The 15,844-nt window shown below is 47.6% G+C and overlaps 1 protein-coding gene across 1 annotated transcript in view; it reads right to left on the reverse strand.

Annotated features, from left to right (window-relative positions):
* SHBG (sex hormone binding globulin) overlaps nt 1–15,844 on the reverse strand; it is a 98,521-nt gene that overhangs the window by 24,852 nt on the left and 57,825 nt on the right. The window contains exon 4 of the mRNA XM_086946040.1: nt 7,687–7,848. Coding sequence (XP_086802166.1) covers nt 7,687–7,848 — 162 coding nt within the window. The remainder of the gene's footprint in view (nt 1–7,686; nt 7,849–15,844) is intronic.

Below are 15,844 nucleotides of genomic sequence, written 5' to 3' on the forward strand. Positions count from 1 at the left end.
ATTTTTTCAGACCAACTTTCAGTTATATTATTCTTCATTCTCAAGAATTTTTTGAAGCAATCCCATAAAATCTGCATTCAGTATTTTGATGAACACCCAGCGGCATAGAGTGGGTAGTTAGCGCCTGGGGCAAGGCAAGTATCCTTCCACTTTTCTCTTAAATAGTTGCGCCCCTAAGAATTTTGCACCCAGGGCAACTGCCCTTGTTGCCCTACCAACACTACGCCACTGTGAACATCACAGGTCGACACAGAGCACTGCAGGAGTTCAGCAAGTTGAGAAATGCTTATCACAAACTGTGCATAACGGAGATTCTACCATTCCATTCAAGTAATATGGAATGTCAGAAATATTTTTGTTTAGACGTGCTCACGATTGTGATTAGAGGTTTGCTAAAATTCCCATAATTTGCTTTTGAGTAATATAGTGACATTTTATGAACATTCAATCGAACTATGGGCCAGATGTAGGTGAGTCTGTTTTACCGATTTATAAATACAGAATTTTACCGATTCAATATTTATGAATCGGTAAAATAGAAGGCGGGAGATTTAGGTAGAATCGGTAATTGAATTACCGATTCTGTAAGAATCGGTATTTACCGAATCTGTAAAATAGGGCCCCTACATCACAAATGACCATTTACCGGTCGGTAAATGGCCACCTACATCTGGCCCTTTATGTAGGTACATCAGATGCAAATCCAGCATTTAGGGCCAGATGTAGGTCGCCAATTACCGGTCGGTAACGGCCGATTTCGGCCGTTACCGACTGGTAATTGGTTTTTGATATGTAGGGGGCCAGAATTCTACAGAATCTGTAAATTTACCGAATCGGTAAATTTACAGATTCGGTAAAATACCGACTTGGTATATTTACCGAATCGGTAATTCTAGATGTAGGTGGCACAGTTTGCAGTGCCACAGGCCCTTAGGAATTCTTATTTTACCACCCAATCCTATTGGGTGGTAAAATACCGAATTCCAGTGTACATGCACATCTGTGCATGTACACCTATGCCATGTGACACACAGACATGCCCTTAGGGCATGTATGTGTGCCACATGGCACACAAGCCTGCAATTGAGGTGCTACAGGGTGTCAAAGTGACACCCCGTTCCCCCTGCCAGGATTCGGTATTTACCGATTCGGTAAATACCGATTCTGTATTTCCCATTGAATCAATAGGAAATACCGATTTGGTATTTACCGAATCGGTAAATACCAAATCATACAGATTCGGTATTTCTAAAATTAGAATTACCTACATCTGCCCCCTTCCTATTTACCTACTCTTAAATACCGAATCGGTATGATTCGGTATTTAAGAGTCGGTAAATAGGAATTACCTACATCGGGCCCCTAGTACCATATTCTAGTGTAAAATGCATCCCTGTGTCCAAAATGGTTGTGGGGGATACATTTCACACAAAGAAGTAGCGCCAAAAATACATGTGCTGAGAACAATAGCTTCAATTTTGCCATGAATGTGGCATAATGGTGTAATTTTGTGATTTTAACTTGAAATTCCTAAAATTACATGAATTACGACAGTGTAAATAACATTTCACTCTGGCCTAATTGTGACTCATTACGAAGTAAGGGAAATGAACATTACATTTTATTTTAATATGTTATGGACACATGACTTAAAAAAACTTTCTGAATAAAAAGCACAATATACGTGTTTTAACTATTGGATAAAGTATATACCAGAGAGGCGTTTCACAAGATATTGCTATTGTGTTTGCTGTAATGCACGACTGTTAGCAATAGATCCTTCCCCACTGGCACTGTTCTAGCAGGTGGAAGGGCAGATACAGCCCAAAAGGCCACACAGAGGGGAAGGGAGGAGACAAGGCACTGACAATGGTGGGCAGTGAGGAGGGCTGCAGGGGCAGCAAGCTGACCTCAGAGGAGAGGCCTGCAAGGAGCAGCACAAAGGACTATGGAAGGCAAGAGAGGGGGAGGGAGGCACATACATATCATTCACATTATATTTGTAAAGTGCGGCTTGTCACCCGAGAGGCTACCCAGAGGCTGGCTGATAGTCTCATTCGAAAAGCCAGGTCTCGAGCCCCTTCCTGCAGCCAGTCAGCAAGGGCAAGGTGCATAGGTGGAGGGGTAGGGTGCTCCAGGCTTTGGCAGCAAGATGGGAGAAGTGCCCTCCGGCATGGCAGCAGTGAATTTGTGGGGTCTGTGCCAGGGTGGGGTGTGTGGAGCGGAGGTTTCTGGTTCCTGGGGGGTCGGTGGAAGTGCAGACGGTGGTTCATGTAGATGGGTTTTTGGTCACGGAGGGCTTTGTAGGTGTGTATCAGGAACTTGAACTGGCATCTCTTCTGGAGCAGGAGCCAGTGGAGGTCTTTCAGGTGCTGGGTGTTGTGGGTTCTCTTGGGCAGTTTGAGGATAAGTCTTGTGACTGTGTTATGGATCGTCTGTAGTCTTTGTATGATTTCGGGGGTGTTGCTTGCATAGAGTGCATTGCCGTAGTCCAGTCTGCTGGTGATGAGGGCCTGTGTTACGGTCTGGCTGGTGTTAATGGGGAGCCACATGAAGATTTTGTGGAGCATCTGGAAGCAGGCTGAGGGGACAGCATTGACCTGACGGTTCATTGAGAGTTCGAAGGAAAGGAGGATGCCGAGGTTGCGGGTGTGGTCTTTTGTCATGGGTCCGAGTTCTGACAGCCACTAGGAGTTGTTCCAGAGGGCTGTGTGGTTACCTAGGTTGAGTACTTCCATCTTGTCTGTGTTGAGCTCGAGGCAGTTGTCCTTTAACCCGACTGAGGCGTTCTTCATATAGTTGTGGGAGTTTGTCTTTGTTGAAGTGGGGGTCGGTGGGAGTAAATGGACGAGCTGGGTGTTGTCGGCGTAGGAGACATAGAAAACGAAGGGCAGGGATGAGGGGTGCTGGAGCCTGGACAGCAAGCGGCCCATGTAGGGCAGGCATACAGGAGCAGTAAACTGTCACAGTGGACTAACGGGATGGGGCAGGGGCACGCAGATGGTGAACTGACGGCAAGCAGAAGGGAGGCGAGGGCAGCCATTTGGCCATGGTGTCTAGGCTGGCTTGGCCAGGGTCAGTACAATGGACCATGGAGGGCAGGAGGGAGGGGCAGGGGCAGGCACATGGATTGTGGCGGGCAGAGGTAGCAATCTGGTCACAGCGAGAAGGCTGGCAGGGGCAGCACAATGGACCAAGGAAGGCAGGCGAGAGGGGGCAGGGGCACGCACATGGAGGAAGGAGGGGCATCAACCTGAAAAAACAACAGTTAAAGTGACGTAATAGGTATTGAAAAAATAAATTAAGTTATGTTAAAAATGCCCTAGAAACTCCCTGAAAAAATAAAAAGATTAAAAGGACGTTATAGTGAGATGACAATGTCAGTGATAACATAACATTTAAACCACAAAAACCACTGAAATTTGCGAGGATTAGTTCAGCGAGCGAACTTTAACTTGCGCTCTTCACAATGCACTGCGTAAGACCTCACTTATTACATCACTCATGACATGTTCAGTGACATCATAGATGACATTACTTATGACATCTCACATTACATGATTGATGATGTCACTGGTGGCATTTCAGATGACATTAGTGATGTTATCAATGATGTCATAGACCGACATGAGTGATGTGATTTGTGAGGTTTTGTTTCTTCTCCCGCCGGGAGGGAAAAAAGGTATGTTTTCTGCCCGGGAGAGTGCGGGCAGGAAATTTGATGTATGTAGAGTGTCCTAGAATTGAGTGGGAGTGTAGTGCCGTAGAATGGAGTAGCATAGAGTGGAGTATAGTGACGTAAAGAGGAGCATAGCGGTGTGGAGTGGCTCTGAGTGTCATAGAGTGGAGGGGCATGGGGTGGCATTGAGTTAAGTAGCGTGTCGTAGAGCGGAGTGGCATTGAGTGGAATAGAGGGTCATAGAATAGAGTGGCGTACATTGGAGTGGTGCAGAGCTGAGTGGAACAGAGTCAAGTAGAATGTCGTAGAGTGGAGTGGCGTGCAGTTATGTAGAGTAAAGTAAAGAGGAGTAGTGTGCCACAGAGTATAGTGGCATAGAGTGAGTGGAGTATCAGAGTGGGGTGGCGTAGAGTGACACAGAGTGTCATAGAGCGTGATAGAGTGGAGTGTCGTAAAGTGTCTTAGAGTAGAGTGGTGCAGAATGGAGTAGAGTATACTAGAGTGGAATGTCTTAAAGTGGAGTGGAGTTGCCCGGGGTAGAGTAGAGTGTCATAGAGTGGAGTGTCATAGAGTGGAGTGGCGTAGAGTGGAGAAAAGTGTAGTGGAGTGTCGGGGCGTTGAGTGTAGGTGCAGAGAGTGTAGTGGCATAGAGTAGAGAGTGAAGTAGCATGGAGTGGCATAGAACAGAGTGACATACAATGGCTTGGAGTAGAGTGGTGAATAGAGAAGTAGAGGGGCATAGAGTGGATCAGTGTAGAGTGAAGGGGCCATGGGTGGTACAGTGTGGCAGGGGCGGCCTTAGGCATGTGCAAGCTGTGCACCTGCACAGGGCCACCAAACCCCAGGGGCCACCACGCCAATATATATCCTTAATATTATAATCCTCTGAGGATGGATACATATTTGCGTGGCGGCCCCTGGCACTTCCAAACACCCTGACCCCCCCTCTTCACTGGTCTCAGCGCTCCGCCCCGCCCGGACCCCCTCTTCCGGGGCCCCCCACCTACGCTCCGTGCCCAGGGCCACCTTGAGCCGAGAGCCGACCCAGAGGGTGGAGTAGAGTTTCATAGAGTGGAGGGGCTTTCAGTGGCATAGCGTGGAGTAGAGTGTGGTGGAGTGGCGTACAGTGGAGTTGAGTGTTGTAGAGTGGAGATGCATACTAGAGTATGCATGATGTGATAGCACACTGCCATTACAGCAATCTCATTTCAATTGAAACGACTGTTACATTTGGAGAGACGTACCGTTTTACTGATAAAACTACATAGCGCACAAATGATAATGGAGTGAAAATCGGAATCACCTAGAGTATGGATTTATTTGGATCGTATTGGTATTGTTCGTAAAGCGCAATAGACCCAAAAGCCTCAATGCACTAATAACGAGTGAGAACAGTGTGAGACAGAGACAACCTGGAGCAGACAAAGACCCTCTATCATACCACCCCAACTGAAGCCTAATCCACAAAAAAGCCATGTTTCGACTTGCTTCCAAAACAACAAATGCAAGCTTATGCTCCGGATATGTTCAGGAAGGGAATTCCACAACCTGGCAGCTGCCACGGTAAAAGCACGTTACCCCCACCCAGCTTTCTTACATCGTGGAGCCGCCACCTTATAGGGTTTTGCTGATCTCAAAGGCTTCCCAGGAACATACCCCTTCAGGGCTGTCCTACGATAGCTTGATCCCTGCGAGTGGAGGGCTTTATGCATCAAGCAAATCACTTTAAAAGATTCCAGCTTCTTGAATGGTAGAGATCTCAATCCTTCGCTAATTGAGGAGTGTTTGGGTACTCCGGAGACCAAGCATGTGGCCGCATTCTGAATCATTTGGAGCTTATTTAACTAAAGTTGTGTGGCGATAGGACACACGGCATTACAGTAGTGTAAGCGGGAGGTGCTAAGTGGAATGACCACTGACACCCTGAGCTCTTTCAGGAGAAGAAGCAATATTTTCTTCAAAACTCCAATCATCCAGTTGCAAGAACTCACTGTTCTATTAACCTGGGTATCAAAAGTCAAGGTGTTATCAAATATCACCCACAGGTTTTTGGCGGCTGGAAGAGGTAAAGTACCACCAGTTTCTGGCCATCAGCAGTGAGTCCAGATGGAGCTTTCAAATCCAAACCCCAAAATCTTGGTTTTTCCCCATTCGTTTTGAGTCAGCTCTCCCTCATCTATCTGCTAATCTCCTACATACAAGCTCCTAACCTATCAGCTACCTCTTCCCAGTCATCAGAGAAAGAAACAGGGATTTGGGTATCATACGTATAGGACAACACATGGGAACCGAAGGAGCACACCAGTTTTGCCGAGGGTGCATCATACAAGTTAAATAGGGTATGGCTTAGGAATGACCCTTGGGGAACCCCATAAGGAAGCTGAAAGTGTGCAGCTCTATTTAAAGTATGTCTTTCCCCCACACTTCGGAATTAAAAAAAAATGTGCTTCATTTTTGCTTTCCGAATTCTGATATATTCTGAAACATTTGCAGAGTTTATTAACGGGCATTTAAATTGGGTTGTGTTCTAGAAAAAAATAACGTGCTACAGCCTTAACTTCCCCACACCCCCACTACCCAGCAAAATTGTCACCTAAATCCTCTCACTTTGCAGTCAGAAAAGGAAAAGTAAACACCAAGCTGCCTGGAAGACAGAGCCTAACATTTGACCTCTGTCCTTGAATGCACAGCAAATGTGACACGATAAAACAAACTTTAACCCCTTCGCTGCGGCGGCTATTCCGCCGCAGCGCTAAGGGGGCGGGGCGGCCGCGCGGCGGCCGCATGCTGGTGACGGAACCGCTCCGTCACCAGCGTCGGTTGCGCTGTGCTTATGACGGAGCAGTTCCGTCATGGCCCGCCCAGCTCAATAGAACGTTCAGCGAAGGTGCCGAATTCGCAACGCGCATGAGCGGCGAGCGGGCCTGACGGAACCGCTCCGTCATCAGCACAGCGCACCCGCAGCTGATGACGGAGCGGTTCCGTCATCAGCGTGCAAGGGGTTAAAGGGTTTTTTATTGCTCATTGGGTTCTGAACTGTGGCTTGGATATTTTGGGTGTTTTTCAGCAACCCCCACTCCCCTACTTCCAGTGCCTATGGCATGGGTGTGAAATTGAGGAAGAGGATTTAGTTATGCTATTGGTAAAGAGCACTGACCAAAATAAACAAGCTCATAGACAGAACACTGTTCCTCCCAGGCGTGCAAGATTGATGAACGGGTAGTGGCAGATATTAGAAGAAACAGTCAAGCAGAAAGATAGGAGGCAGGAAACCTTTTGAAACAAATACTGCATGCATACTGTTTCTTGAACTAGCATTCAAAGGGAGACAATTGAAAACACATTGGGCCCGATTCACAGAACTAACTTAAGACAAAATCCTAAAATTACTACTTTTGGTATTCACAGAAGTTAGGATTTTGTCTTAAGTTTGTCTTAAGACAGACTTAAGACAAAATCCTAACTTAAGTCTGTCTTAAGTCTGTCTTAAAACAAACTTAAGACAAAATCCTAACTTCTGTGAATACCAAAAGTAGTAAGATTAGGATTTTGTCTTAAGTTAGTTCTGTGAATCGGGCCCATACACTCTTCTGAAGGGCTTCACGAGAAAGCAAACCATTATGGAAGAATACAGGGAGCTAGTCGGAGATGAGGTAAACAGGCAATGCACAGAGACATATTAGACAGCCTAACATAAATAAAGCCAGCAAATAGGAAGCAAGCAGATGTAAGTTACAAAACACAAAGCCAATTGTAAGCAATGGGTAGAATGCATTCCTAGGGAAACTTTCAGAATGTCCCCAAGAAATTGTTCACAACCAGACAGCTGCACTGTCTGGTAGGCTTTGACCTTCAAAGATAAACATGAACAGCACACTTATGACAAGGGGCCAGTTGTTAGCCATCCATCCTGACCAAAGGGTTCGACAAAATCAAGAGACGGGGCACATGAGCCAAATGAGGTTTGGGAAGCACCCTGGGAGTGGATAAACACGGAGTGTCCTTACTGGAACCAGCAGGTTGCTGTGATTGGTGAGCATTCCCCCGACTGCGATGCGCAGAATCATGCCTGTACTCTCGTTCACTGGCGTTGAGTGGTGCCAGACGCGGAAGACCTCTTCATGGTCCAGGAGTAGCACGATATTACTGGCTTCACTCCTCACTGCGACCTGTAGAGATAAAATAAAGGACAATAAGAGTTTAACATTGTCTGGCCCAAGCCATGGGACAGGTACAGCCTCCTCCGCTGACTTTACTCTTAGCCCTCCTTATAAGTGGGTCAGTAATTCAGATTCAGCTGTTGATAGAAGTTCCCAGGAAAATTGGAAATTCTAATATTTTTATTTATTTTATTTATTTATTTATTTTATTTTATTTATTTTATTTTATGTTCTTGTATAGCGCCTGAATAGACCCCCGAAGGGGTATCTCCGCGCTTTTGCCTGTTGAAGGAACATAAGTTGTACAGGTTTGTGCTCGGGAGTGACTGAGTGAGAGATGTGTGTTTTAACTGTTAGTGAAAAGATGGGTTTTAAGAGTTTTTCGGAAGGACAAGTGGTTGGTGATTTGTTTTAGTGTCTGGGGGAGGGAGTTCCAGAGAACAGGACCAGTGTGTGCCAGGGCACGGCCTCCCTGTCTGGATTTTTTTATTCTGGGTGCCTGCAATAGCTGTAGGTTGCTAGAGCGTAGTGAGCGCCCAGGGACATAGGGTTGGAAGGCTTTAGTCAGGTATTTAGGCCCCGTGCCTATCAGACATTTATGGATGGAGCACAGGATTTTGAATTTAGTGCGTTGCCGCATAGGAAGCCAGTGTAGTTCAGCAAGTAGAGGGCGGGAGGGAGTCCTGGGTGGAGCATTAAGAACTAACCTTGCCGCCGTGTTTTGGACTACTTGCAGTTTGTTAAATTGGCCTTCGTTAGTTGATAAAAGAAGGCCATTGCAGTAGTCCAATCTGCTGATAACTAATGCCTGGACTAAGGTCTTTCTGTGTGTGTCTGGTAGGTATGGAAACACCCTTCTCAGAAGTCCAATGGCCCGGAAACATGTACCGGCAACTTGGTTGACATGATCTTTAAATGTAAGGGCTTGGTCAAATAGCACTCCCAAGTTTTTCACGGTCTGTTTCAGGATGGGAAAAGGTCCTAGTTCTAGAGGCCATCACTCATCGGACCACAGTTTCACCGCATCCCCGAACAGTAGTACTTCTGTTTTGCCAACATTACATTGAAGGCAGTTCTTGGCCATCCACTCTGATACTGCCCTCATTCCATCTGCAAAAGATTTTTTTTAGGGCAGGTGTGAAGGTTTTGAAAGGGAACAGAGGTTGGGTGTCGTCGGCGTATGACACCGGGGTGAACCCAAAGGACCTTACTAAGTCGGCCAGGGGGGCCACATACACATTAAATAATGTGGGGCTTAGGCATGAGCCCTGTGGCACTCCCCTGGTGAGCTCCCTGGAGATGGATTTGTGGGAGCCCAGCCTGACTTCTTCAGAGCGGCCAGAGAGGAAACTCTCCATCCAGGACAGAGCTACACCCCCCAATCCCACATCCCTCAGACGACCGAGAAGCACTTCGTGAGACACCGTATCAAAGGCAGCGGATAAATCCAACAGCACCAGAATCATAGACCCCCCATCATCCAGTGTCATCCTGATGTTATTGGTCACTGCTAGGAGGGCTGATTCGGTGCTGTGGTTTGGCCTGAACCCAGATTGTGAGTGGTCCAGGCCATGTGCAGTAGTGTGGCTCACTGGTTAGAGGCGGCAGACCCGAGAGCAGAGAACGGCCCGGGACCAGGGTTTGATTCCCGACGTGGCAGGTTTCTGGACCAGGGTCAGCGGACTCGATAATTCTCTCGCCTCGGTGCCCACTCTGATCAGCGATCACACTCGGCAACTCTGGGCATAAGCTTGCCTCATCTGCACTAACGGCCCCACCAGACTGCCGGGGATGCCTGGTCTCACCCTGGAGATACCCATTAAGGGACCATCTCTCAGGGAAGCCAGGAAGGGTTTCGCAGCGGTCGAAGCGCGGAGATACTCCTCCGGGAGTCGATCCCAGCGCTATATAAAACCTGCAATTAATTAAACCTGCAATCCGTTGCCTCGATATGATTTGATAGGTGGGTGTTCACGTGCTTCTCGGTCATCTTACCTATGTGTGGTAGGAGGGAGATGGGCCTAAGGTTTGAGAGGTCTGTCCAGGGGGAGGCCGCTTTTTTCCTTATTGGGTTCACCACCGCAATCTTCCATTCCCTTGGGACTTGCCCTTCAGTCAGTGAGATGTTCATCACTGACTGTATGGAGGGTCCCAGGAGGGTGATCAGAGGGGGGAGCATTTTAGCAGGGAGGAAGTCATTGGGAGACCCAGTTTTTATGTGGCTGATGAGGGGTGGTAGATCAAGATCGCTAACTGGTGGGAAAGAGAGTAGTAAATTTTTGTTCTGAATAGGCGGGACTTTGGGGAGGGGGGTCGTGATTCCAGCACCGTTGTAAGCTAGGATTTTGTTATAGATGAGATTGATTTTGTCCTCAAAGAACATAGAGATCTCATCACAGAGTGTTTGGGAGAATTCATCGGGGCTCTCGCTACCTGTGGGTTTTACAAAACTCTGTAATATTTTGAACAGCTCCCTTGGACAATTACCTGCCTCTACTAATTGTGAGGAAAGACTGTTCTTCCTAGCTTGCTTTATGTTTTTGTAATAAGTTGACTGGGCCTTTTGATAGATTATCCTTTTCTCTTCAGTTTTTGATTTCCTCCATGCTTTTTCTAGACGCCTGCATTTCTGTTTCTCTATTCTGAGGTCTGATGAGTACCATTTTTCTTGCTTGGTTGGAAGATATTGTTTATGGGGTTTTAGTGGGGCCAGGATGTCAATGGCTAGTTTTAGTGAGTTATTGAGTTTTCCTAATGCAGTGTCTACTGTGTCTTCAGCAGTGAATGTAGGTTGTGTCCATTTATCCCGCAACTTTTCCACTGATATTTTGTGCCATTGACGGCGCATGATTGGCGGGGGCAGTGTTTTGTGCAAGGATTTTGTTGGACCAGTCAAAAGAAAAAACTCTATCAAGAAGTGATCGGACCAGAGAATTTCTTTGGCCGGGAGGCAATGTATTTTTGTGCAGTTGGAAAATAGAGAGTCTAGGGTGTGGCCACCTGTGTGGGTAGCACCGCTGTTTATTGCTTTTAACCCCAGGTTAGACAGGTCTGCTTTTAGTGAAATCGTTTCAGGGTGTGCCGGATTATCCATGTGTACATTAAAATCTCCAAGGAGGATGAAGTCCTCCTTGGCTTTAAAATGTGGGGCTAGTAGCTCCAACAGGGATAGGGCAAAGTCTGGTTTGGATCCTGGAGGGCGATACACCAGTGCGCCTTTTCAGGAGGTGTGACCCGCCATGTTGATTTTAAAGATCATTATTTCCAAATGGGGACTTGACCTTTGATCTAAGATAGTTACCTTGAATGCGTCCTTATATATGATGGCTAAGCCACCGCCAGTTTTATTGGTTCGGTCAAAATGAATTATTTTGTAGCCTGAGTGGACCCCTAGTGTTATTGCTGTAACTGTGTGGGGTTTCATCCATGTCTCGGTAAGAAAACATGTGTCAGGCTGCATGGTGTTGATAAGATCCCATACCTGAATTTGATGTTTTGGGAGGGACCGAACATTTAAAAGGAAGCATTTTAATCCCTCTATTTTAGGAACGTTTTCATTTACACTCATCCTGACGGGTAGAGATTGAAAGCGGCATTTTAGGCACGAAAAGCAACCCTCAAGATGTAGACAGGGAATGTGTGTGCCACAATATCCCCATGGTTGTAGATCAAGGAGAGATTTGGCAGAGTATGTGATATTTCTAGTACCTGCGATGCCTGAATGCGTAGTGGGTGAGCTCATTGCCCCTATGCCACGTCCTGTCGCGGACGGGTGCAGACGGGCAGCTCTTTGGCTGGTCTTCGGCATCGCTTCGGCGCCGCTGCGCGTGACCGCTGCGCGCTTGTGGGAGGCGATGGCTAAATAGGCCAGCAAAACCCAACCACTAGAGCGCTAAGCGCTCAGGAAGTGCCCCCACAGGAAGTGCCTGGCTCTCCCTGACCCACCCTCTGCGCAACGGTATTGGCTACCGCGTCGGACCGGGGCGGGCAGAAGTCAAAGACGAGCACAGGCTTCCTTCAAGTGACTGTTTCCTCCCCCCTTGTAATCAGGAACAAAGGAAATACTGAGAGCGACCAGCAAATGAGGTGCTGATTCAATGAGTGTAGGTGAAGTGATTTAAAATTTTTAAAATGTAAAAGAACAGGTAAAATGTTCCGTTTTCAGTTTCCAAATTGCAACATCGTTTTCAAATCAACAAATGCTTTAAAATATGCTCAAGCAGGTAATTTCCTTACACTCGCATGCAGCAATTTGGGCACAGCGTGAGGCACGATTAATAGTTACCTTCAGCAGACAAGCGGAACGGGGACTCTGCCACCGTCACCCTTCCGCAGCCTGCTGTTTGACTGGGCTCCGCCTAAATAGGCCAGCAAAACCCAACCACTAGAGCGCTAAGCGCTCAGGAAGTGCCCCCACAGGAAGTGCCTGGCTCTCCCTGACCCGCCCTCAGCGCAACGGTATTGGCTACCGCGTCGGACCGGGGTGGGCAGGAGTCAAAGACGAGCACAGGCTTCCTTCAAGTGACTGTTCCTCCCCCCTTGTAATCAGGAACTAAGGAAATACTGAGAGCGACCAGCAAATGAGGTGCTGATTCAATGAGAAGAGGTGAAGTGATTTAAAAATTTTAAAATGTAAAAGAACAGGTAAAATGTTCCGTTTTCAGTTTCCAAATTGCAACATCGTTTTCAAATCAACAAATGCTTTAAAATATGCTCAAGCAGGTAATTTCCTTACACTCGCATGCAGCTATTTGGGCACAGCGTGAGGCACGATTAATAGTTACCTTCAGCAGACAAGCGGAACGGGGATTCTGCCACCGTCACCCTTCCGCAGCCTGCTGTTTGACTGGGCTCCGCCTAAATAGGCCAGCAAAACCCAACCACTAGAGCGCTAAGCGCTCAGGAAGTGCCCCCACAGGAAGTGCCTGGCTCTCCCTGACCCGACCTCAGCGCAACGGTATTGGCTACCGCGTCAGACCGGGGTGGGCAGGAGTCAAAGACGAGCACAGGCTTCCTTCAAGTGACTGTTCCTCCCCCCTTGTAATCAGGAACTAAGGAAATACTGAGAGCGACCAGCAAATGAGGTGCTGATTCAATGAGTGTAGGTGAAGTGATTTAAAATTTTTAAAATGTAAAAGAACAGGTAAAATGTTCCGTTTTCAGTTTCCAAATAGCAACATCGTTTTCAAATCAACAAATGCTTTAAAATATGCTCAAGCAGGTAATTTCCTTACACTCGCATGCAGCAATTTGGGCACAGCGTGAGGCACGATTAATAGTTACCTTCAGCAGACAAGCGGAACGGGGACTCTGCCACCGTCACCCTTCCGCAGCCTGCTGTTTGGCTGGGCTCCGCCTAAATAGGCCAGCAAAACCCAACCACTAGAGTGTTAAGCGCTCAGGAAGTGCCCCCACAGGAAGTGCCTGGCTCTCCCTGACCCGCCCTCCACGCAACGGTATTGGCTACCGCGTCGGACCAGGGCGGGCAGGAGTCAAAGACGAGCACAGGCTTCCTTCAAGTGACTGTTTCCTCCCCCCTTGTAATCAGGAACGAAGGAAATACTGAGAGCGACCAGCAAATGAGGTGCTGATTCAATTAGTGTAGGTGAAGTGATTTAAAATTTTTAAAATGTAAAAGAACAGGTAAAATGTTCCGTTTTCAGTTTCCAAATAGCAACATCGTTTTCAAATCAACAAATGCTTTAAAATATGCTCAAGCAGGTAATTTCCTTACACTCGCATGCAGCAATTTGGGCACAGCGTGAGGCACGATTAATAGTTACCTTCAGCAGACAAGCGGAACGGGGACTCTGCCACCGTCACCCTTCCGCAGCCTGCTGTTTGGCTGGGCTCCGCCTAAATAGGCCAGCAAAACCCAACCACTAGAGTGTTAAGCGCTCAGGAAGTGCCCCCACAGGAAGTGCCTGGCTCTCCCTGACCCGCCCTCCACGCAACGGTATTGGCTACCGCGTCGGACCAGGGCGGGCAGGAGTCAAAGACGAGCACAGGCTTCCTTCAAGTGACTGTTTCCTCCCCCCTTGTAATCAGGAACGAAGGAAATACTGAGAGCGACCAGCAAATGAGGTGCTGATTCAATTAGTGTAGGTGAAGTGATTTAAAATTTTTAAAATGTAAAAGAACAGGTAAAATGTTCCGTTTTCAGTTTCCAAATAGCAACATCGTTTTCAAATCAACAAATGCTTTAAAATATGCTCAAGCAGGTAATTTCCTTACACTCGCATGCAGCTATTTGGGCACAGCGTGAGGCACGATTAATAGTTACCTTCAGCAGACAAGCGGAACGGGGATTCTGCCACCGTCACCCTTCCGCAGCCTGCTGTTTGACTGGGCTCCGCCTAAATAGGCCAGCAAAACCCAACCACTAGAGCGCTAAGCGCTCAGGAAGTGCCCCCACAGGAAGTGCCTGGCTCTCCCTGACCCGACCTCAGCGCAACGGTATTGGCTACCGCGTCAGACCGGGGTGGGCAGGAGTCAAAGACGAGCACAGGCTTCCTTCAAGTGACTGTTCCTCCCCCCTTGTAATCAGGAACTAAGGAAATACTGAGAGCGACCAGCAAATGAGGTGCTGATTCAATGAGTGTAGGTGAAGTGATTTAAAATTTTTAAAATGTAAAAGAACAGGTAAAATGTTCCGTTTTCAGTTTCCAAATAGCAACATCGTTTTCAAATCAACAAATGCTTTAAAATATGCTCAAGCAGGTAATTTCCTTACACTCGCATGCAGCAATTTGGGCACAGCGTGAGGCACGATTAATAGTTACCTTCAGCAGACAAGCGGAACGGGGACTCTGCCACCGTCACCCTTCCGCAGCCTGCTGTTTGGCTGGGCTCCGCCTAAATAGGCCAGCAAAACCCAACCACTAGAGTGTTAAGCGCTCAGGAAGTGCCCCCACAGGAAGTGCCTGGCTCTCCCTGACCCGCCCTCCACGCAACGGTATTGGCTACCGCGTCGGACCAGGGCGGGCAGGAGTCAAAGACGAGCACAGGCTTCCTTCAAGTGACTGTTTCCTCCCCCCTTGTAATCAGGAACGAAGGAAATACTGAGAGCGACCAGCAAATGAGGTGCTGATTCAATTAGTGTAGGTGAAGTGATTTAAAATTTTTAAAATGTAAAAGAACAGGTAAAATGTTCCGTTTTCAGTTTCCAAATAGCAACATCGTTTTCAAATCAACAAATGCTTTAAAATATGCTCAAGCAGGTAATTTCCTTACACTCGCATGCAGCAATTTGGGCACAGCGTGAGGCACGATTAATAGTTACCTTCAGCAGACAAGCGGAACGGGGACTCTGCCACCGTCACCCTTCCGCAGCCTGCTGTTTGGCTGGGCTCCGCCTAAATAGGCCAGCAAAACCCAACCACTAGAGTGTTAAGCGCTCAGGAAGTGCCCCCACAGGAAGTGCCTGGCTCTCCCTGACCCGCCCTCCACGCAACGGTATTGGCTACCGCGTCGGACCAGGGCGGGCAGGAGTCAAAGACGAGCACAGGCTTCCTTCAAGTGACTGTTTCCTCCCCCCTTGTAATCAGGAACGAAGGAAATACTGAGAGCGACCAGCAAATGAGGTGCTGATTCAATGAGTGTAGGTGAAGTGATTTAAAATTTTTAAAATGTAAAAGAACAGGTAAAATGTTCCGTTTTCAGTTTCCAAATAGCAACATCGTTTTCAAATCAACAAATGCTTTAAAATATGCTCAAGCAGGTAATTTCCTTACACTCGCATGCAGCAATTTGGGCACAGCGTGAGGCACGATTAATAGTTACCTTCAGCAGACAAGCGGAACGGGGACTCTGCCACCGTCACCCTTCCGCTAATAGATACCGCATGTAAAGTCGTGGGCCCTAGAACCACATACTATCGACATAAAGGACCTAGACATAGTCGGTATGGTACTTGGAACTGGCCACTAGCTGGTGCACTCAGACCTTTTTATTGGCAGGGTCACCTGACCGGTGACCACTGTGTTGGATGGGTGTGGGGTGGTAG

This window comes from Lissotriton vulgaris, chromosome 12 (assembly GCF_964263255.1).
Source record: "Lissotriton vulgaris chromosome 12, aLisVul1.2, whole genome shotgun sequence".
Taxonomy (NCBI): Eukaryota; Metazoa; Chordata; class Amphibia; order Caudata; family Salamandridae; genus Lissotriton; species Lissotriton vulgaris.